The 22,121-nt window shown below is 38.1% G+C and overlaps 1 protein-coding gene across 3 annotated transcripts in view; it reads left to right on the top strand.

Annotated features, from left to right (window-relative positions):
- Positions 1 to 22,121, top strand: part of LOC110054567 (uncharacterized) — a 64,437-nt gene that overhangs the window by 34,870 nt on the left and 7,446 nt on the right. For 2 of the 3 annotated variants that reach the window (XR_016204396.1, XM_089280535.1), the window contains exons 4-6: positions 2,289 to 2,424; positions 18,117 to 18,198; positions 19,201 to 19,219. Coding sequence is in view for 2 of the 3 variants with exons in the window: in XM_089280535.1 (XP_089136661.1) it covers positions 2,289 to 2,424; positions 18,117 to 18,198; positions 19,201 to 19,219 (237 nt within the window). In the remaining variant the exon portion in view is untranslated. Of the gene's footprint in view, positions 1 to 2,288; positions 3,901 to 18,116; positions 18,199 to 19,200; positions 19,220 to 22,121 lie in introns of those variants that run through there. The other variant, XM_089280534.1, reaches the window with a different exon arrangement.

The following is a 22,121-nucleotide window of genomic DNA, read 5'->3' as shown; positions in this document are numbered from 1 at the left end:
AAACAATCACAAGTAATCAAGAAGGATATGTGGTAAGTGAAAAATACAATATTACTAGGAAAAACTATAAAATAAACGAACAGAGATAAAGCTACTTGCTGTGCTAGACTAAAGGTCAAGAAAGCTAATTAAGGAATAATACTAAACAAAAACACAAAACTAGTAAAGACAGCTAAATAGCGACTGCTAACTGAACTAATGAAATAAAAGAAACAAACTAAACCTAAAGTCTTAAAGAAAAGTACAAATAAAACAAAATAACGCACTAAATACTAGGGGTTATTGAGAATGTAGCATTTGAACTAAACCAGTGCTTGACTTGAGAACTTGAGTATAGCTCAGAATAAACCAACTGAATGAACTGAATTTGCGGAACAAATGGTTCCCAATTTATAACAGATTTGAGGGAACTGTAGGAATAAACCAAATAAGGCTAAGGAGTGTATTTGTTGCCCACGAATACAGGATTTACCTAAGAAAACTAGGAGGTAACTTCTCCTACACAACGGGATTTAGCTCAGAGAAGTGTGTGGGAGTGAATCACCAACACATACCAAAATAAGGTGTGTAAGGAAACCAAACTAATGCAGGAAAATAACCCAAATAGTAAGAAGAAGAATAACACAACACTAATGAAAAATAATTTGAAAATTAGAACTGAAAAGGAACTAAGTGACTTTGTCACACAAGGAACCAAACTTTTTACGTCAAGCAAAATTCAACATTCAAATGTTTGTTGTGAAGTTTTTATAATTCGCGTCAACGGGCAAGAATTTTAATTGTTTAGTTCAACTTTTGAGCCCCAAGGGGATAATTTAGCAATTGTATTAGAGTATAAGAGGATATCTTTAGGTGGGACTGGATGGGTAAGAAGTTAAGAGTCCCTCTTTGGCAAGTCCCCTCCAGTAAATATTGAAGGGATAAGGTAATTATTTCATACATTCGGATGTGTCGAAAACGAAGACCCAAAAACGAAGACCAAAGACCTAAGACCCTCTGGTCTAAAATGAAGACCCACTGGTCTAAAACGAAGACCACCGGTCTAAAACGAAGACCCACCGGTCTAAAGCAAAGACCCATCGGTCTAAAACAAAGACCCACCGGTCTAAAATGAAGACCCACCAGTCTAAAACGAAGACCCATTGGTCTAAAACGAAGACCCACCGGTCTAAAACGAAGACCCACCAGTCTAAAACGAAGACCCACCAGTCTAAAACGAAGACCCACTTGTAGCACATGGTGAATAAATTTGCGAGTAATGCACAGTTGACCTTTGTGCCTTTATATGATAAGGACAGTAAAGCAAAGTAATGAAGTCACCTTGTCGTAATTTGCTCATATGCATTTGAAAAATAGAATATAGGTGACGACAGAATATACTAAAATCGTCACTAACACGTATATTTCTATACTGTTGAAATTTAATTGCGTTACAGAATTTGACACGTGTTGTACCTGCTGAGATAAAGTAACTGTCAAGTTTGTCGTGTACTCAGATGACATTTTAATTTATGCGCTACAGAAGTGAGGGATGCATGTGAGAGTGATTACGTAATTTTCCTGGGAAAATCAAGTTCTTGTAGCACGTGGTGAATAAATTTGCGAGTCACGCACAGCTGACCTTTGCACCTTTATATGATAAGGACAGTAAAGCAAAGTAATGAAGTCATCTCATCATAATTTGCTCATATGCATTTGAAAAAATAGAATATTGGTGACGACAAATTATACTAAAATTGTCACTAAAACATATATTTCTATACTGTTGGAATTTTATTGCGCTACACAATTTGACATGTACCGACTGAGATAAAGCAACTGTCAAGTTTGCTGCACGCTCAGATGACATTTTAATTTATGTACTACAGAAATGAAAGCAATTTAGCCTAGTGTAGAGTCTTTCCTAAAGAAAAAAAAGGTTTCAGACCGGTGGGTCTTCGTTTTAGACTGGTGGGTCTTCGTTTTAGACCAGTGGGTCTTCGTTTTGGACCGGTAGGTCTTCGTTTTGGACCGGTTGGTCTTTGTTTTAGACTGGTGGGTCTTCGTTTTAGACCAGTGGGTCTTCATTTTAGACCACAGGGTCTTAGGTCTTCGGTCTTTGTTTTTGGATCTGCGTTTTCGACACATCCCATACATTCCTAGTTTGGGTTTTGTAAAATGAATGTTTGGAGCTTTTGATGTTTATAGTTTTACAATTGACTTGACTTAACATCTGAATGTCTGAAGATGTCTAGACATGCAACATTTGAGCATAGTTAAATGACAAAAATTTTACAAATTATGCACAGGAAAAGTCCTCCAAACAATTGAACCTGATGGCCTCTCCAACAGACAAGTCTTTCAAAGTCATAACAGCCACTATCCAGAGTATACTAAAGTGGAAACAGTACAGGGACAAGGTGGCTTTACTTTATGAAATTTTTGGTAAGAATGTGTCTTTCTTGTTTTCTCAAAACAGTTTGAGTCCAGCTCTTTCTTTAATAGCGCCTTTGCTTTCTTCATTTCTGAGCCCTCTTTGGGTTAATTGGTTTCTCGTTAGTGATGATCCTTGCTTCGACATCTTGTACTGGTTCAAAAATGTTTTTGCTAACTTAATCGCCGATCATTGGATAATGCAGTTCATGAGTTTTCACTGGTGTAGCCATCATTGCATAAGAGCCATTGTTTCATGCTCTACAAAATATGGTAAGCGTAAGCATACACATATTTTTGGAGGTTGTTCTTATTTTAATTCATAATTTTTAGTTTTCTATATTTTGGGGGGCAATTTTAATAAAGCAATAATTTTTTTATTATTGACTACAGGTACTCTTGTAGTGCTACAAGAGTACCTGTAAGCTTAAAATATATAGGTGGTGGGCACCAAACAATTACTGAAAAATACAAGATATAAAAGATAATACCATTCCAGAAAACTACAAAAAGCCACAGAATGTCATAGTTAACTCAGGAATGTAGAGTTTGATAAAGCATGTGCTGCATGAAGCATTATTATTTTTGGATTTGCCCCACCTCCTACTTATTGTAATTTTACGATAGCAAGAGTGATATAGTCTACTCCTTGCAGAGTTAAATCACACTTTAGGGCAACCCTAAAAGCCGGAATGGTGGAATGATGGAAAATGACCCCAAATCCTAAAAGACAGAATTGCAGAACAGCGCTAAATGACCCTGAATCATAAAAGGCGGAATGGCAGAAAATCCCTCGAAATCCTAAAAGACAGAATTACGGAAAATTTCCCGAAATCCTAAAAGACAGAATGATGGAAAATCACCCAATATCCCCATAAAGGAATTAGAAGAGGAGTTAGGGAAAGTGAAAAAGGCACAGATTTGTGAAATCCCCCCTCCCCGTGTAAAATAATTTCTTTTGTTGTTGTTAAGAATTTGTTACTCTTTAGATTTCTAATGCCAATTCTCATGTAGCTTTCGCATATTGCAGTCGAACAAAGTGACAAAATCGACAATTTTCCATGATTTTAGGGTCAGGTGACGAAACCTGCGTTAACATGGTTGATATTGACAGACTTCCCGTTGATGTTAGTTACATTTCATATTAATTTTAGTTGATTTATACTTTCAAATAATTATTGCAGTTTCATGCAGATTATGCAGTCAAAATTCAGGTGAAGAGCATGCAGATGTACACAAGTTTTAAAAGGGTCAATTAAGTATGCTATTTTGGTTGATTGTTATGGCAATAAATGAGAAATAACTCTGGTCCTTCCGAGTTACATTAATTCTAACAACATGATGTTATATATGAGTAATCCGTACTACCCAAGCTATGTGTTTTCCCTCTTTGCGTCGTATGGCTCAAGAATGCAGCTAACAAACTGAGTCTTCTATCTGGCTTACCTCAGGACTTCAACTCTCACAAGGAAAATGTATGTGTATATAGATGTAAGTTATATATGTTTCTATGTTTTATGTCCTTTTATTTATTTTTTTCTTGTGCATAATTTAGCATGTACAAGTTCCTATTTACCCGTATTGTTTTCCTCGCATTATTTGTTAAATGCTTTCAGCGCTATGCAGGGTAATTGTTCTATTCTGACTCTAAATGTTAGAGGGCTAATAGAAGCCAGCTAAAAAGAAGAAGTATGACTTTAGTTATCTGAAAGACCAAAATTGCCAGTTTTATTTCCTTCAAGAGATCTATTCCAAGCTAAATGATAAAAAGATCTGGACAAGCGAGTGGGGTGGTGACATTTACTTTTCTCATGTATCAACTCAGAGCAAAGGCATTTGTATTCTCATTAAGTCCTCCCTTAGCTTATCATCATCAATAGAAAATTTCAGTAGAGATCAGGATGGCGGGATTATTAATTATTTTCTATTAATTTAGTTTTCAAATCACCTAATCTTTTGTTATGCACTATCTATGCCCCAAACAACTCACAACAACAACAAACATTTTTCCATAACTTAAACAAGTATTTAATGTCCAAAACAGATATAAGCAATCTCATTATAGGTGGAGATTGGAATGTCACACTTCAACTACTTGACTAAAGAGGTGGCGTCCCATGGAAAGATTCTACCGATCAAAACAAACTTATTTCTATGATGGAAGAACTAGAGATAATTGATATCTTCCAAAAACAATGCCCGCAAAAATTAAGCTTCTCATATGAATCCAAAGCACTGAAAGTTTGCTCAAGAATAGATTTCTTTCTTGCTGCTTGCTCCTTCTCCATCTGCATTGTCAACATAGATACTAAGGCCTACCAATGCATCTGACCACTTTCTTTACAATTTTGGGAAGAGAGGTGGGGTCCAGGCCAATGGAAGTTTAACAACTCCTTTGTTGATGATGAAGAATGTGTAAATTGCATTTAAGACAATTACCCCATTTCAGGTGAAAAATACCAAGACCTGGATGATCACAGACTAAAGTGGGAGCTTATTAAAATGGAAATATTAGGGGCCTCACAACTGCCTACTCAAAATTAAACAAAGCCAAAACACAACGCAAATGGAAATCGGATTTGCAAACATGCCAAGAGGAACTAGAAAAAAGGATTTTTGACAGCACCAACGCTGAATTTATCAACGATGCACTAAACAAAAGAGAAATTCTAAAACAACAACTCATTGTATTCTACGTGGAAAAAGCAAAGGGCTTAATACCACATTCTAGAACCAGATGGACAGAAAGGGGTGAGAAACCAACGAAATATTTCTTTAATATAGAAAAGAAAAATTACAACAAAAAAATAGTAGAATTAGAACTGTCGAACAGAAAACATCTGCACAAAGCTGATGAAATAATGAAAGAAATCGAAAACTTTTACAGAGATCTCTAGTATACTTCTACTGGGGGATATTGATGATGACCAGTTTGAAAATTTTGTCCACATGACCTGGAAATACCAAAGCTGCAGGACTTAGAAAAAGAAGAACTAGAAAGAGGAATGTAAAGAAGTTTTAAAAACCTTTTGCAGCAGAAAATCACCCTGTGAGGACGGTTTTTCCTGGGAATTCTACAATTGTTTTTTCGACTTATTGAGTGAGTATCTAATCAATTGCTATAATGCGGCTTATAGAGAAGGAGAAATGTCAACATCTCAGCGCAGAGGTACTATTAATCTTATACTGAAAGAGGATTCAAATTTACTTAGCCTAGCAAATTGGCTGCCGATTACTCTACTAAACTTGGACTACAAAATCACGTCAAAAGTAATAGCCAAAAGATTAGGGATCATGTGTAATTTGTGCACCCCACGACCGATATATCGGTCGACATGTCGACCGACACTCGGCTGATGTATCAATCAACATACTGACCAACACTCAACCAATATGTCAGACGACATATTGAAAATCACTCGGCCGATATATCGACCGAGATATGTCGGTCGACATATCAATCATCACTCGGCTGATATATGGACCGAGATATGTCAGTCGACATATCAACCGACTATCGGCAGATATCTCAGTCAATATAGCGCCCGATACTCGGCCGATACGTTGACCATTGATTGTCGGCCGAATATTGGTCGACTGTCAGTGGTATATCGGTGGACTGTCGTATAGTATAAGTGAAAAGTTTAGACTGCCAGTGTCAGATTATAAATTATGTGCATTTCATCCTTTTTTGGTCAACCTTAAAAATTTCTGAAGGCTTTATGTTCAGATCATGTGCCACAAATTCAGTTGTTGTCAAGCAAGACACTTAAGTGAAATACTGCCAAATACATGTAAGACGGCCAAAACGGTCGACGTAGTTACGACAGATACGACTGTACGATTTACGAGTTTATTGACAAAATAGCGGAGACAATAACAAAATAAACGGGAACGAGTAACACTGAAATACAATAAACAAACTAAAATAAGCCTAATGCTAATAAAGAGTAAAACAAGCTAACTTAGCTAAGAAATAACAAAGTAATTTGGTGTAAATAACAAGACAATTGCAATAGGAAGATTGCATGACAAAAATAAAGAAACAGGAAACTGTGTGACAAAAACTGTCAACAGTTGTTGAGTATTACATGAAATGCAGAACTAAAAGGTTCAAGTTACAGGATTACACAATAGTGCTAAGTTGTGTACAAGCTAGTCACACAAGTAATTACAGTGATAAAAACGGGCTTACAAAACGTATAAAGGAACAGAAATGAATTTGGATTTGTGCAAACAATCACAAGTAACAAGGATATGTGGTAAGCGAAAAATACAATATTTACTAGCAAAAACTATAAAACAAAGGAACAGAGATAAGGCTACATGCTGTGCTGATGAAAGGTCAAGAAAACTAAGGAATAATACGACACAAAAACACAAAACTAGTAAAGGCAACTAAAAGCGACTGCTAACTGAACTAATGAAATAAAAGAAACAAACTAAACCAAAAGCCTTAAAGAAAAGTAAAAACGAAATAATGCACTACATACCAAGGGTTATTGAGAATATAGCATTCGAACTAAACCAGTGCTTGACTTGAGAACTTGAGTATAGCTCAGAATAAACCAACTGAATCAACTGAATTTGCGGAACAAATGGTTGCCAATTTATAATAGATTTGAGGAAACTGTAGGAATAACTCTAAGCCAAATAAGGCTAGGGAGTGTATTTGTTGCCCACGAATACAGGATTTACCTAAGGGAACTAGGAGGTAACTTCTGCTACACAACAGGATTTAGCTAAGAGAAGTGTGTGGGAATGAATCACCAACACATACCAAAATAAGGTGTGCAAGGAAACCAAACTAATGTAGGAGAATAACCCAAATAGTAAGAAGAAAAATAATAACACAACACTAATAAAAAAGTTTGGGAATTAGAACTGAAAATGAGCTAAAGTGACCTTGTCACATACACAAATTACAGTTGACATGAAAGACAGTAAGAATGATGAAGGATAGCAAGGTGCTGGAATAGACCTGATGAAAGACAAGCAAGTCTTGAATTTGCCCATGCATCGCACTGATGTTTTTGCTGTTTTTTTTATTTTTACATTTCCTTGCCTGTGGGAGGGGTTACTGCGCAACTTAAAATTTAGGAGAGGTACGCAAGCATTTGACAAGACAATCAAGATAAAAAATCTAAAAAACGAACTTACGTTTAAGCAACTTTTTCACACTGCCATCGCTGTTGTGGTATCTGGCCTTCACTGGGGTAGTCCCTTTGATTTTTCTGGTATTGAACAGGGCTCAGGTTTCAGCCTTGCCCTGTCAACAAGTCGTACTTGTTGTTAAATAATTCTACTGAGGCTACGCTTGTTTTGCTCATGTAGTCTAACTTGTATTTCTTGGTTGGGTATATTCAAGAAGATGGGATAATTGTACTCTTTTGGTATGTTATATTTTTTCCCGGTGGTATTACTCCCTGCATATATCTTATTTTAGTAATTTTCTTCCATCTTTTATGCATACAGGGATATCTGGGCTGCTCAGCAGGAGTTACTAACCTAGGTTAAATTACGTCTGCGGCGCAGGCTACAGTCACCAGTATGCAAGTATCAGCGAAATGTTGGTAGCCTATCGATCAACATGTCGGCCGACAATTGGACATTACCACTCTCAGTCAACATATCGACAGACAATCGGTCAAGTGTTGGTCGGCATATCAACCGACACTACCAATATGTCGGCTGACATGTCTCGGTTGAGTGTTGGTCAATACGCCGACGGATACATTGGTCGAGTGTTGGTCAATATGCAACCGATATATTGATCGAGGTGTGCATAAAATACACGTGATCCAAGATTAGAAAGGGTACTAAAACTTCTTATCAATTTGCACCAAACTGGATTCATAAAGGGAAGATATATCGGCCAAAATATCAGGCTAACTAACAACATTCTAGAGCAAACAACAAACCAAAACATCCCTGGGATACTCATCCAACTTGACTTCAAAAAGGCATTTGATACCATTGAATGGGAGTTTATTCAAAAGACACTTGCTTTCTATAATTTTGGGGACAGTATTCAACAGTGGATATCAACTCTTTACACAAATCCAGAGAGCTCCGTTATGAGTAATGGCTTCTGTACCAACCCTTTCCAACTTTCAAGATGTGTGAGACAAGATTGCCCTCTGTGGCCTTATCTATTTATTTTAGCTGTGGAAATCTTGGCATGCAAGATAAGGCAACACAAAAAAATACAAGGTACACACTGTCAGATTTTTAAAAAAGATGTCAAAGTAAGTCAGTTTGCTGACGACACCTCACTTTGGTGTAGCAGCTGTAAAACTGTTAAAAAGGTTATCCAAGTGTTAAGTGACTTCGGTGATGCTTCCGGTATGAAATTAAACCCATCCAAAACTAAAGCTTTTTGGCTCGGCCCTTGGAGGTACAACGTGGATGAGCCTTTTGAATTCCACTGGCCTATAGGAGCCAATTAGAATGTTGGGAATATTTACTTCTAATTACTACCATAAATAAAACGAAGGAAAAAACTTCAAAGCAAAAGTGGATAAATTAAGCACTATCCTTGACATCTGGCAATCCTGCAGCCTTACTCTGTTTGGGAGAGTTCTTATAACTTAATGTCTTGGAATTTCACAGTTGGTGTACTCAATGTCGATTCTTGACACACCTTCCGAATATAACTCCCTTCTTTTTAAGTTTATTTGGAAAAAAGCAAGACAAAATTATATGGTGGCCTGAACTTTTTGTTAAAATGCAATTACAATGAAAAACTCCTGAAGCAATCCAACTTACCACAATTCTACAAGTCAATGCTACAACATTTTTTAGAGATGAGAGTAGCCTATAATTGTGCCATAGAGTCCTAAAGTGATGACGTCACAAAAATAAAATTTTTGAAATTATGGGATATGATGTCATATTCTTATAGAGGATCCTAAAAGATGCCCTCATCTCAAAAATTAGCTCTGAATTGCAATTCCCCATAGAGATATAAGGGATCAAAGTTTGATAGCATCCCATACAAACCCTTCAAAATTTGTTTCAGTTCCTTCAGTTTAGAACTGACTGAAAATGAGAGAGATTTATATGGGGCAGTACCAAATTTTCATCCTTTATATTTCGGCTGGGAATTACAATTAAGAAGTAATTTTTGGCAAGGACCCTTTTTTAAGGACGCTCTGTTTGAAAATGGTGCCAAATCCCATAATTTCTCAAATTTATTCTTTTGTGACGTCACACTTTAGGACTCTATTGGCCAAGAATTTGTATTATTTAACAACAAAGAAATCGTAATTGGAAATCAAACCATGTTTTACAAAGACTGGTTTCAGCAAGGAATCTTCCTTCTACAGGATCTTTTACAGGAAAATGGCCAATTTCTTACATTGCCAGAGTTCATCAAAAAGTCCGAGGTTGAATGCAATTTTCTAAATTATTTGCAGGTTGTTTCCTCTATTCCTAAGCACCTTCTTAATAAAGCAAAAGAAACACAAGTCGATAAGAGCACCTTTCTCGCTGAAAATGCATCCCAACTCCCTCCAAATACCGTCATAGACTTGCACAAATTGAAAAGCAGAGATTACTATTGGCTTTTAATATACAAAGACAATGTAGAGATAAAGGCATGCTCCAAATGGGCACATGATCTACAAGTTGTAGACCTTCAACTAGACACTCAAGCTTAAAGAATTCTATTTCAAACTGCTCCACAGAATTGTGGTGTCTAAAAAAGAGCTTTCCTTCTACAGTATAGAATCAGACATGCTGTGTTTAGTATGCCAAGAACCTGACTCAATAAGCCACACCCTTCTAAAACTGCCATTGGTCAAAACAATTCTTTTCTGAAGTCATTAAATGGTTTAGCAAAGAAAATGGCACCTCCTTCTCGCCATCTCCATTTGAAATACTGTTTGGTTTAGAGCCAAAGTCTTATCCTCAAGGTGCAAATAAGTCATTCAAAAAATTTAACTTCACACTGTTATTTGCCAAGTATTATTTATATACACAAAAACTACTTAAGAAGGAAATAAACTTGAAAGAATTCATCAGAAATTATATTTCCCCGGAGTGTTACTTATCTGACAGGGAGATGTGGTTCTCCGAACCCCTCATAGACTGATATGAGCAATACTGGTGCATATGTCGTGCAGCCGCGGCCTAGATACCACATTATAAAAGAAAAGATGCACATGTGCTGTGCCTCCGAGTCATGGTGTGTGAGGCCATGTCGATTGGCAGTACAAGGATGGGGAGGAAAAGACATATTCCAATGGCCTGGGGGCCAGTATTGCTCATATGAGTCTACGAGGGGTTTGGAGAACCACATCTCCCCATCAGGTGAGTAACCCTCTGGGGAAATATAATTTCTCCTTCACCCCTCTCCATCTGATAGTCGCAATACTGGAGCAGTTTACCAAAGCAATACTGCCAAGCAAATAGGATAAGGCAAAGTAGTTATTTATAACACAACCATAACAATTTAATAATACTACATGAAGCTAGATGAGATCTTAAGGTCCTAAAACAATACAATGCCTCCTGCAAATAGGATAAGGCAAAGTAACACAACCATAATGAATCGAATAGTAAATACTCAAATGAGGCTAGATAGAAACTTAATGTCCTGCAACAATGCAAAGCCTCCTGTAAACTGTACGACTGATTGAAATTGCCTAGTCCAGAGAGATAAATGACACTAATAGTTGGCAGCATTTCCATAATCCTTTTGTCCTCTCCACATAAGTGGTAAGACTACCAACAACACAAATCTTGGGATTCTCTAGGAACTGCAAGAAAAGAAACTTCCGAGCAGGGTAACCAGGTCTGGAGTTCTTCACATGAGTGGGGAGGGAGTGAAAATTCCCATGATCCCTCTTCTGAGAGAATACGTCAAGTCCAGCGCAGACAGTTCATGAGCTCTTGCTGCTGAAGTGAGTGCTAATAATAAACAGTTTTATAACAAAGCTGCTTTAGTGTCAATTCTTCTAAGCGTTCAAGGGACTCTAGGGATGACAAGGCAGTCTTAACATTCAATGTAGAGCAGTATCTAGGTTTGGGGGGTTTAATCTTGAACATCCCTTTCATAAAATGAGCCACAATGGGGAGACTTCCTAACTGAGTAGAGCCAACTGGGTCATGAGCCTGAGAAATAGCTGACCTATAGAGAGCTATAGTCCTGTATTCCAAATTGCCTTGTGTAACTAGGGATGCAAGAAATGCAAGAACCTCTGCAACAGAAGCTGAAATGGGACAGGAACCCCGTTGAGAACACCAACGTATCCATGCCTTCCAGGGGCCAGAGTACCACTTCTGGGTGGCTGTTCCCCATGAGGCCAACAAGATGTCAACAACTTCCTTTGAAAGGCCTGTTGCTTGGTAACGGTCCCTGATAGTGGCCAAACTGTTAGATGAAGGAACTTCCACAGGGGATGATATGCTGTTGGCTGAAATGGGAGAAACAATAGAGACTGGTGCTGGGGTAGCAGCAGTGGGCGATCCACCAGCATCTCAATGAGGTCCGGAAACCATTGCTGTCGGGTCCAGTTCGGGGCGATTAGGAGGACTGCAGTTGCTTGATCCTCTGATCTTCCTCAGTACCCAAGGTAGAAGGACTACGGGAGGATGAATTAGACAAGTCCATTTGCTCCAGTCCATGAGGAATGCATCCACAGCCAGAGCCCCCAATCTGGGTACCTTGAGACATGGGTACTTGGTGGTTTAAACGGGATGCAAAGAGGTCCACTTGTGGTGTGTAGAATCTCTGAAAAATGGACTGGAAGATCTTCCTGTACAATGTCCATTCGGTTCTGGTCTCGATCTGCCTGGAGGCTGTGTCTGCTACCACATTTTGAATACCTGGAATATGCTGAGCTGTCAGTGATACTCCTGCTGTCAAGGCCACGGCCCACAACTCTAAGGCTTGTGCAGTCAGAGCAGGGGAACACATGCCCCTTCTCTTGTTGATGTACGCCACCGCTGTGGTGTTGTCTATTCTCAAGTGAATATGTTTGAGCAGCAGATGTTGGGACTGCAGTAGTGCTTTCAGAGCCAGTATTGCTGCTCGTAGCTCCAAGACATTGATGGGCCACTTTGCCTCTTCCACACTCCAATGGCCCCCGGTGGAAATCCCCTGGTAGGCTGTGCCCCAGCCCATTTTTGAGGCATCACTTCAAATTGTGAGATCAATATGTGGAAGCTTAATTGGACACCCATTCAGATGGCAGCTGTTCTCTGAGACCCACCACTCTAGGTCTTTGTGTGTCTGGGAGGTTAAGGGGACTATCACTTTCCTTGCATGCCCATGATGTGACACTGCTTGCAGATGTAGGCATTGAAGACGTCTGTAATGAAGTGGTGCACCCAAGATCCCTGTTTGTGCTGCATGGCTCATTTGTCCAATTAACGTGGACAGGGTCCTCACTGAGCCACTCCAATGAGCAAGGAGGTGATGGCAGGTGTTTAGAATAGTGGTAAGTTTTGGTTGAGGAAGGGACAGGGTCATTATTGTGGAGTCTAGGACAGCTCCGAGAAAGAATAGATGTTGGCAGGGAATGAGAGAGCACTTCTCCCTTTTCACCAGAAAGCCCAGCTTTTCCAGTAGGTCTACCACTTGAGCAAAGATTGTCTGCAGCACCTTGCTCTGTTGGTAGAGTAGTAACATGTCGTCTATGTAGATCACAACCCAGATACCCAGGGACCACAACACTGCCAGCACTGGCTTCAGTGTCTTTGTGAATGCCCAAGGAGCTGAGGACAGGCCAAAGGGAAGGCACTGAAACTTGTATGTTCTGTCCTGATAGATGAACCGCAGATACTTTCTGTGGGAGAGATGAATTGGGAGTGCATAATATGCATACTTCAAGTCTAATTTCATCATGAGGTCTCCCTGCATTATTAGAGATTTCACTACTTGCAGTCCTTCCATCTTGAACGACTCCTTCCCCAAGAACCGATTTAATGCACGAAGGTTGATGACGGGTCGATAATGGCCATTTTCTTTTTGCACTAAGAACAGGGTTGAAGTGAACTGGTCGTCCTGCGGCTTGACTTCCCGGATAGCTCCCTTTGCTAACAAGTCCTCGATAGCCATTTCCATATGGTGAGCATCCGAGTTGCATTTCACTCTCATGCGCCATTGCCTGGGACGCCTGCAAAAGGGGATCTTGTACCCCTGAATTGTTTGTAAAGTCCAAGTGTTCTGTGTTATTTGTTTCCAATTCTGAACAAAAAACTGTAAATGAGTTGCTGATCCATTGGTGGGGGGTGTGAGCATTTCGAGACATGAGAGCGGATAGTCAGCTTTAGCTGGTCTTGGGGTCATTGCTGGGAGATGGATCCTGCTGTTCTGGCCCTTTTGGGAGGCTGTGGGTTAAACCTTGAGCCATATCCCCATTTCCGTTTCCCTCCAACTCAACTGTTTTAAGTGGTACAGTAGTTTCCCCAAAAGGGCTGGTCCCTCCTGTGTGGTCCTTTGGAGGAGTGTTTCAAGGCTGGTGTGCTGATAAACTTGCTATTAGTTGAGCTATGGTCATATTCAATCTTGATCTTTGCATGGAACTTTTCCAGGAAAAGGTTCTTATCTGCTAGGATACCTTCCCGCAGAGTATGTTTCACAACTTCAGTGAGGAACTCAGAGAAGCGTTTTTGCCTCCAGGCATTAAGCCTAAAGTTGGCGTTTCCAAGGAGGACTAGAGCATCTTCCACTAGGTCCCTAATGGCATCAGGGTCAGGAATGTCATCCTCATCCTCTCCCCCTGAATTATCGAGGGCTGTCAAGGCTGCTAGCAAGGAGCAAGCCACAACCAAGAAAGCAGATTGACATTCAGCCAAGCCATCATCAAAGCTGAAGAGTTCCTTTGTTTTAGTGTAACCATGCCTCTTTTTTAATTCCTCTTTCATCCCAGCCTCCATCGTTGGAGCTACCAGCAAGGACTCTGTGTCTTTAATTTGTGTATAGGAATTGCTCAGTTCCTTCCACTTGTCTTTGGACAGGGACCTGCAAAAGGCCTTATTTGTGAAACTCAACAGGTCCTGAGTTTCTTGTTATGTATTATAAAAACAATACCCTCTAGAGGTGGTTGGCACTGGCGTTACATCGGTGGATTTTATCACCATGTCAACATTATCCTTTGGTCTATTCTGTCCCATTAAAGAGAACGAGGCAAGGACACCTTGCAAGACCGCTGGTAATGATTTTGCCACAGACTCTGCCACTAACTTTTCAAGGCCTGGGAGTCTATCTCCATTGCCCACCATATGGATCGGGTCAGACAGTGACAAAGTGTCAGCTTAAAGACAGAAGGCGGTCATTGACTTGTACCTTAATTTGTGCAGTTCCTTGGCTATAAATGCGTCAACAAAACGACAAAACTAGTGCAATCGAAACTACTTACATCTTGAGAGGTTTTGTCAGTCATATCTGACAGTTAAACCGCAGTGAATGAAGGAAAACTCTCTCAATGAGCAGAGAAAACAGAAAACGTGGTGGGCCGAAACATGGTACGAGATGAAGAAGCACAGCACATGCGCATCTTTTCTTTTATAATGTGGTATCTAGGCCGCGGCCGCACAACATATGCACCAGTATTGCAACTATCAGTCGGAGAGGGGTGAAAGAGAAAGCTCACTTCTAAACTTCAAATTAAAATGTTATCTTAAGTTACTAAGAATGCAGCTCTATGGACCTCCCACCACCCTTGCCCCCCTTTAAATCAACACAGGAGGTGTTTTGATATGTGGTAAACAAATAGAGTACCCTTCTTTCTTTTTTGTTGTTTTGTTCTGTTTTGTGTTGCCCGTATTAAGAATATTAAGGAATAAGTGAAATAATACAGTACAGCTAGAGAAATCATGTATTCAAAATGCAGTTTAAGTTGATTATAAGTACCGTTGTCAGCTAAAGTGCAAGAAATTTATTGTAAACACCATTTATTTGTGTTGTTTAGTAGGGCAACTGTATAGTAATTAGTGTAAGTGTAGGTTATTGTAATTCAATCATTATAAGTGATGTTAGTTTTTTTTTCTTCTGTTTAGTGTATCTTTGTATGTTGTTACCATTCCAATAAAATAAAATAAAATAAATAAAAAATATGGTGTGTATGATATTAGAAAATTCCGTGGAATTTCCGAAGAAAAGATCATTTACGTGAAACTTGTATTCATGCGGGAGAAAAAACACAAAAAGGGGATAGGTGAGCTTAATGTCACTTTGCTTTTTTAAATTATCATTTAACCCTTTTTGGGGGGGTGAGCAGGGAAGCAATTTTTCACTGATTTGTGGCTCTTAGCATTAGCCTTTCAGTGTGGCTTTGTTTTACAGTATTCACAGTTCCCTATTTTGGCATATTGGGTGGTTTTCCATCATTCCGTCTTTTAGGATCTTGGGTGATTTTCCATCATTCCGTCTTTTAAGAATTTGGGTGATTTTACATCATTCTGTCTTTTAAGAATTTGGGTGATTTTCCATCTTTTAGGATTTCAGGGGATTTTCCGCGATTCCATCTTTTAGGATTTGGGGTCATTTTCCGCCATTTCGTGAGTTCAGCTTTTAGGGTTGCCACACACTTGAGCATTGCTGAAGCTCAAGCAACATTCACAGATTTATTTCGTCTCTCTCCTCTCCCTCCCTGGTTACTGTGTACAGACAATTCAAATGACAGCTTCTTTGATTAGTACGTATATAATTATGCATGATTATGTTCTCTTACTCTTCAATGTTAATGTAAGACAGCCAAACGGTTGACATAGCAGCGACAGATACGCGTGTATGATTTACGAGTTTATTGACAAAAATAGCAGAGACAATAACAACGGGAACAAGGAACAAAAAACGGGAACGAGTAACAATGAAATACAATAAACTACAATAAGCCTAATGCTAATAAAGAGTAAGAGTAAGCATAATAAGCTAACTTAGCTAAGAAATAACAAAGTAATTTGGTGCAAATAACAAGACAATTGCAAAAGGAAGATTGCGTGACAAAAATAAAGAAACAGGAAATTGTGTGACAAAAACTGTCTACATTTGTAGAGTATTACATGAAATGCAGAACTAAAAAGGGTTCATTAGTTACGGGATTACACAATAGTGCTAAGCTGTGTACAAGCTAGTCACAAGTAATTACAGCAATAAAAACATGCTACAAAACATAAAGGAACAGAAATGAATTTGGATTTTTGCAAACAATCACAACTAATCAACAAGGATATGTGGTAGGCGAATAATACAACATTTACTAGCAAAAACCATAGCATAAACGAACAGAGATAAAGCTACATGCTGTGCTAGACTAAAGGTCAAGAAAGGTAAAGGAATAATACTGAACAAAAACACAAAACTAGTAAAGACAACTAAATAGCGACTGCTAACTGAACTAATGAATTAAAAGAAACGGACTAAACCTTAAGCCTTAAAGAAAGGTACAAATAAAATGAATAATGCACTACATACCAAGGGTTATTAGGAATTTAGCATCTGAACTAAACCACTGCTTGACTTGAGAACTTGAGTATAGCTCAGAATAACCAACTGAATCAACTGAATTTGCTGAGCAAATGGTTGCCAATTTATAACAGATTTGAGGAAACTGTAGAAATAACTCTGAACCAAATAAGGCAAAAAAGTGTATTTGTTGCCCACGAATGCAGGATTACCCAAGGGAACTAGGAGGTAACTTTTCCTACACAACAGGATTTAGCTAAGAGAAGTGTGGGGTAATGAATCACCAACACATACCAAAATAAGGTGTGTAAGGAAACCAAACTAATGTGGGAAATAACCCAAATAGTAAGAAGAATAATAGCACAGCACTAATAAAAATAATTTGAAAATTAGAACTGAAAACACGTTAACAGTATGCAATTTCATGTTATTAACTAGCAAAAATTCTGCATTATCTTATATATCTATCACTTTACTTGTTTCTTGTGCTGGAGTATTTTTATTCTATTATATTTTAAGTAGTGAATGTTTTGATACTGGAAAATTAATTATTTAGTAAATCAAAGTATTTAGTTAATTATTAATAACAACTGTTTAATGCATCCAATACACTGCTTGGCTTATTGTGTTGTGTAATTTAGTAAAGTTTGTTACCTTAGATGTGAGCCTTGTCCTTTTATACTTCAGTGAACTTGATTGTTTCTGAGCAATGTAGTTGCTGCAGTCTTTGGATGATGATTCTAGTTGTGCCATGCACAGTGCGTTAACAAGTAAACTCTTGATTGACTTGTACAACTGGTGTACAATGTTCAGCAAAGCTATTCTTTTGAATCTTCCTGTAGAGCTTCTCGTTTATCACACTTTTCCAGAATGTGGACAACTTTAGAGCAGATTGTCTGAGAAATTGTCAGAAGACTAGGACCGTCTTGCTCAGTTTCTTGACATGCTTTGTTCAACTCAAGAAGTGAACAAAGCAGCAGATTTTCCCACCTTTTCCAATACCATCACTCAATTTAGATCAGACTGATATGTACCTATTACTTAGTCGATTGAAGAATGTGTTAAAGAAATTTTTCCATTCACCATTGTTGGATACTAAATAGTTATAATAACCTGAGTGGTTGTTGTAAATTAGTTCCCTGTGAAAAAATCATCCTCAGCAGTTCCTATAGCTATTCAGTTATTTATGTATGTATTGGTTTGTTTCTTCGTTCTTTTATTTATTTATTTATTTATTTATTTAATTAATTACACCAATGATAATTGAAAAGGCACTTTTGTTGTTTAGGTATATTGGACTCGCAAGTATCCTTAAATGTTGCTGGTAATGGAAAGACTTTTGCCATCAAAGACAAAACAGGTCATCTGAGGTACTGTGATGTATACGTAAGAAAATTGGTATCACCACTGGCCACACGGGTAATAAGGACACAAATGCACTGGAAGGGAACACCATGCTCGCTACATTTTGCTATCCCATAAGCACAAAATAATTTTGCTAAACCCAGGTACCCATCTGAATTGAGGGGTCTGGTTTGAGCCTTCCTGACCAGATTCATTCTGTTGTGTCTGTTCTTGAGGAATATGTTTAACTCTCACAGTGCTTCTCTCCACCCAGGTGTTCAAATGGTTACTGGCAAATTAAATGCTGTGGGTAACCTAGCAAAAACAACCAACCATTTTAACTTGCCAGATCTACAAGAAAAGAAAAAACAGCATAAAAACAATTAATGAATTAGGCAAAAAGACTCACTACTCAGAATAGTGATTGAGAAAACTAAACAAGTTGAGTGAATAGAAAAAAAAATAATATGCTTTACCTTGGTTGCAACATGAAAAATCTAAGAGATAAAATAACAGAAAACAAGATACAAACAAATAGTCAAATGAATAACAAAAAAGAGAAAATGAAAAGTAATTTAACCACACCAGTTAATGATAAGGTGGTCAATTAATGGATATAGGTTTGTGTGGAACAAACAAAAATTTACAATAATAATACTAAGCCAGCATTATGCATTATAATTACGAAATGTTTAGTCACAGCTTGCTTAAGGGGGCAGAAGGATGAACTTTTTGATTTTTCCTCCAAACAATTATTCCAAGTAAGACCAGAGAAGTACAAACTAAATTTGCCATAGTTACTCTAAGTAAGTAAGTTGATTTTGATGCTAGTGCTGTATTTTAATTATATTATATTAATTATTGTGCTTAGATTATATATGTGAGAAGAAATTGTCAAAGGCCTAATTAATAATAAGTAATAAATTATGATGATACTGAGACATAAAAAGGGTAGTATGAATAGACACCAAGTCTAAATAGTGGTTTATGGGCTTGATTGACCGTGTTTGTTTTCTTTTTTGTGTCAGGTGCACTTTTTGGGAAATGGTAAGCACAGTCCTCTATGCTTCCCCATTGAGTATATTTGTTAAGTCATGGTTGCACATGATTAAATGACATTTAATTGTACACACCCTTTCCAAAGTTGTGGGAGGCATGGTGAACCCATGGTTGGTTACCGTATCACACGAAATCTTGGCAATGCTCTAATCCAGTGAATCTGGCTATTTTTCAAAAAACCTACATGGAATCACCATGACTCTACATGTTAACTCTATGCAGCTATAAAACCTGAAATATCTGGGTATTTTAGGTTTTCACCCTGTTCAATGGCTGAATCCACGCATGAATGAGTCACATTCTTCAGTAGCGTTAGATGTCGTAAATGTTGCATACCTGTGTAGTGCCCTGGGATTTCACGTTCATGAAGAATTGCAGAATCCTAAATTTGATGAAAAGCTTGACTCAATTTCAAGTAAAAAAGTTCCAACGACTGCCATGCAAGAGCTGCTGACATTAGCATTCAAGTTGGCCCAGACCGGTTGTATTAGGACATATGCCACAGTAAATCTACAACATTTATCATTTGACATAATGGAGTGCTATATGTCCTATATTAGAAGTGAATGCTATTGCAAATGTAAATTCCTCTGAATGACAATATGCGTGCGTTGTGTACTTGGACACAAATAGAACTCAATAGATTGTCCCTCAAAGTTTACCCACTGGCTGCGTATATCAAGAGAGCTTAAATTTTGAAATAAATCAAAGAGGGTTTTTAAGCCAACTCATGATATTTGAAAGGGTCACTCCTGTTTCGTGTTATATGTATTACAAGGTCCACATTTGTGAATTCTTATTTTACATCTCCGATCCTTTAGTATTACCCTATTTACAGATTTTAAGACAGTCATAAAGAAAATGAACTTTTAGTAGTAGTTATAATTATTGTATTAGTAGTTTTAATTATTGTATTTTAATAATTTAATTGATTTATGTATTTTTATTTTATTTTATTCTTTCTCGAAGATATTAGCTCAATAGAGCTACTCTGATAATTTGAGTTGAAGTAAAGTGTATGTATGTATTTATGTATGTATCGAGTCGAGGGCTATTCTGATGTCGATGTCTCTGTCCTTAGGTCCTGAGTTATTAAAAACATCTTTGTTCCTTCTTTGCTCATACCAAGATCCTGTTTTGTGGGTGTGGCTTGAACTTTTTTTACTCCTCAGAGGTACCAATTCTGAAACAACACATCACCTCCTGTCAATTTTTCTTCGGTTCAGTACCCTAAAAGGTACCGCAAAAGTTCCGGCTGCATACCTTTTGAGGCTTAACACCCTAAGAGGCACCAAAACTGCTTTTTTAACCGCTAAAAGGTATGACGAGCACCCCCGTCATTTTTATATTGGAGTCCCTCCTCCAGGGATTCAGTATGTTCCAAGCACACAGTATTCTTGAGGCCACAGATTATATTTAAGCTAGCTATGCTCTCATTTTTAGTGATATTTTTTACTCTGCAATAGAAATTGACCAATATTCAATGTATAGAAAAACTGAAACTAAATGAAAAAATCGTTAGGTCCCGCTACTCGTTTCCAAGAAAAAAGATGATTTCTCTCTCCCAAGCCAAGCCATTTAGAAGAAGCTACCATTTTGTTTATGCACGCTAATTGTGTGATATTCTGCACAGTAAGGATGTGCAATGCAATACAGTTAATCTGCCCATTGTTACTGCGCCTCCTTACTGTGCACAAAATACACGTCACAACGTCACTCCATGCTATACATCAAGTGCGCACTCTAAAGAAGAACTATTTAACAATTAGACCCGTAGCCCTTGTGGGCTATTGACCCGTAGCCCTTGTGGGCTACGGGTCAATAGCCCATGAGGCGAAGGCGAATGGGCTATTGACCCATGGCCCTTGAGGGCGAAGGGTCTAATTGTTTTAGTATCACCCAACTAGCCGGACAGAAAAGGCAATAATAAAGTTAGCAAATGCAAGTTGAAGAAATATTTATTTGGGAATAAAACGAAAGAAAGCGCCAATTTTGCTACTTGAGGACTATTATCATCTAGTAGCGTAGCCAATTAAAATGCAGGATTTGCATTAGTCCACTAGTTGGGTGATACTAAAAGCAAGTATAGGGCTTGACACCTGGTGCACTAACTTTGGCTGCAATTGACTCTCTTAAATGAACAGTGATCCCCTCTTTTCTTTTTAATAGTAGATCACTTCCTTTACTCCATTTTAACAAAAAGCAGAAAAAACTCTGTACGTGGCAAGTTACAAATGTTTAGCCTTTTCTGCCCGGGTGGGGACTGCCATATAAAAAGGACGAGGGTGCTCGTCGGAAATTTTGAAAAGAACCCTTAAGAGGTACCAAGATCCTGTTTTGTGGGCGTGGCTTGAAATTTTTTTACTCTTATTAAAGAGGTACCAATTCTAAAACAAAACATCATCTACTGTCATATTTTTCCGGCTCAATACCTTAAAAGGTACCGCAAAAGCTTCCACTGTGGACCTTTTGAGGCTGAACACCCTAAGAGGTACCAAAAACGTTTTATAAACTCCTAAAATGTACGTGGAGCACCCGCGTCCTTTTATATGGAAGTTCTCCCTCCCTCGGGCGTTTCTGCTCAAGTGTTACCGTGTTATTTTAGTGCTTTATTTGTTGTTTCTTCAAGTTATAATTGGACACTTTCTTTGATATAGATATTTTGATGTTTTGGATCGAAAAAATGTTTATCCAAACAGTAAACCGGTAACTGAAATTCTAGAATGGGTAACCGATAACTGGTAACCAGATTCCAATTCTAAAAACGTACGATCTTCAGTGCGCCTTGTTTCGAAAATGAGCTTGGTGACCCCAGTTTTATTTACTTTTCTGCAAAATTTGACCTTTGTTTTACTGCATGGCCAATTTAAAAAAAATCTTGACTACGAGT

This window comes from Orbicella faveolata, unplaced genomic scaffold (assembly GCF_042242905.1).
Source record: "Orbicella faveolata isolate gen_17 unplaced genomic scaffold, um_ofav_v1 contig_47, whole genome shotgun sequence".
Taxonomy (NCBI): Eukaryota; Metazoa; Cnidaria; class Anthozoa; order Scleractinia; family Merulinidae; genus Orbicella; species Orbicella faveolata.
The sequence above is the reverse complement of the archived record's forward strand: the minus strand, read 5'-3'. Positions and strand labels throughout refer to the sequence as shown.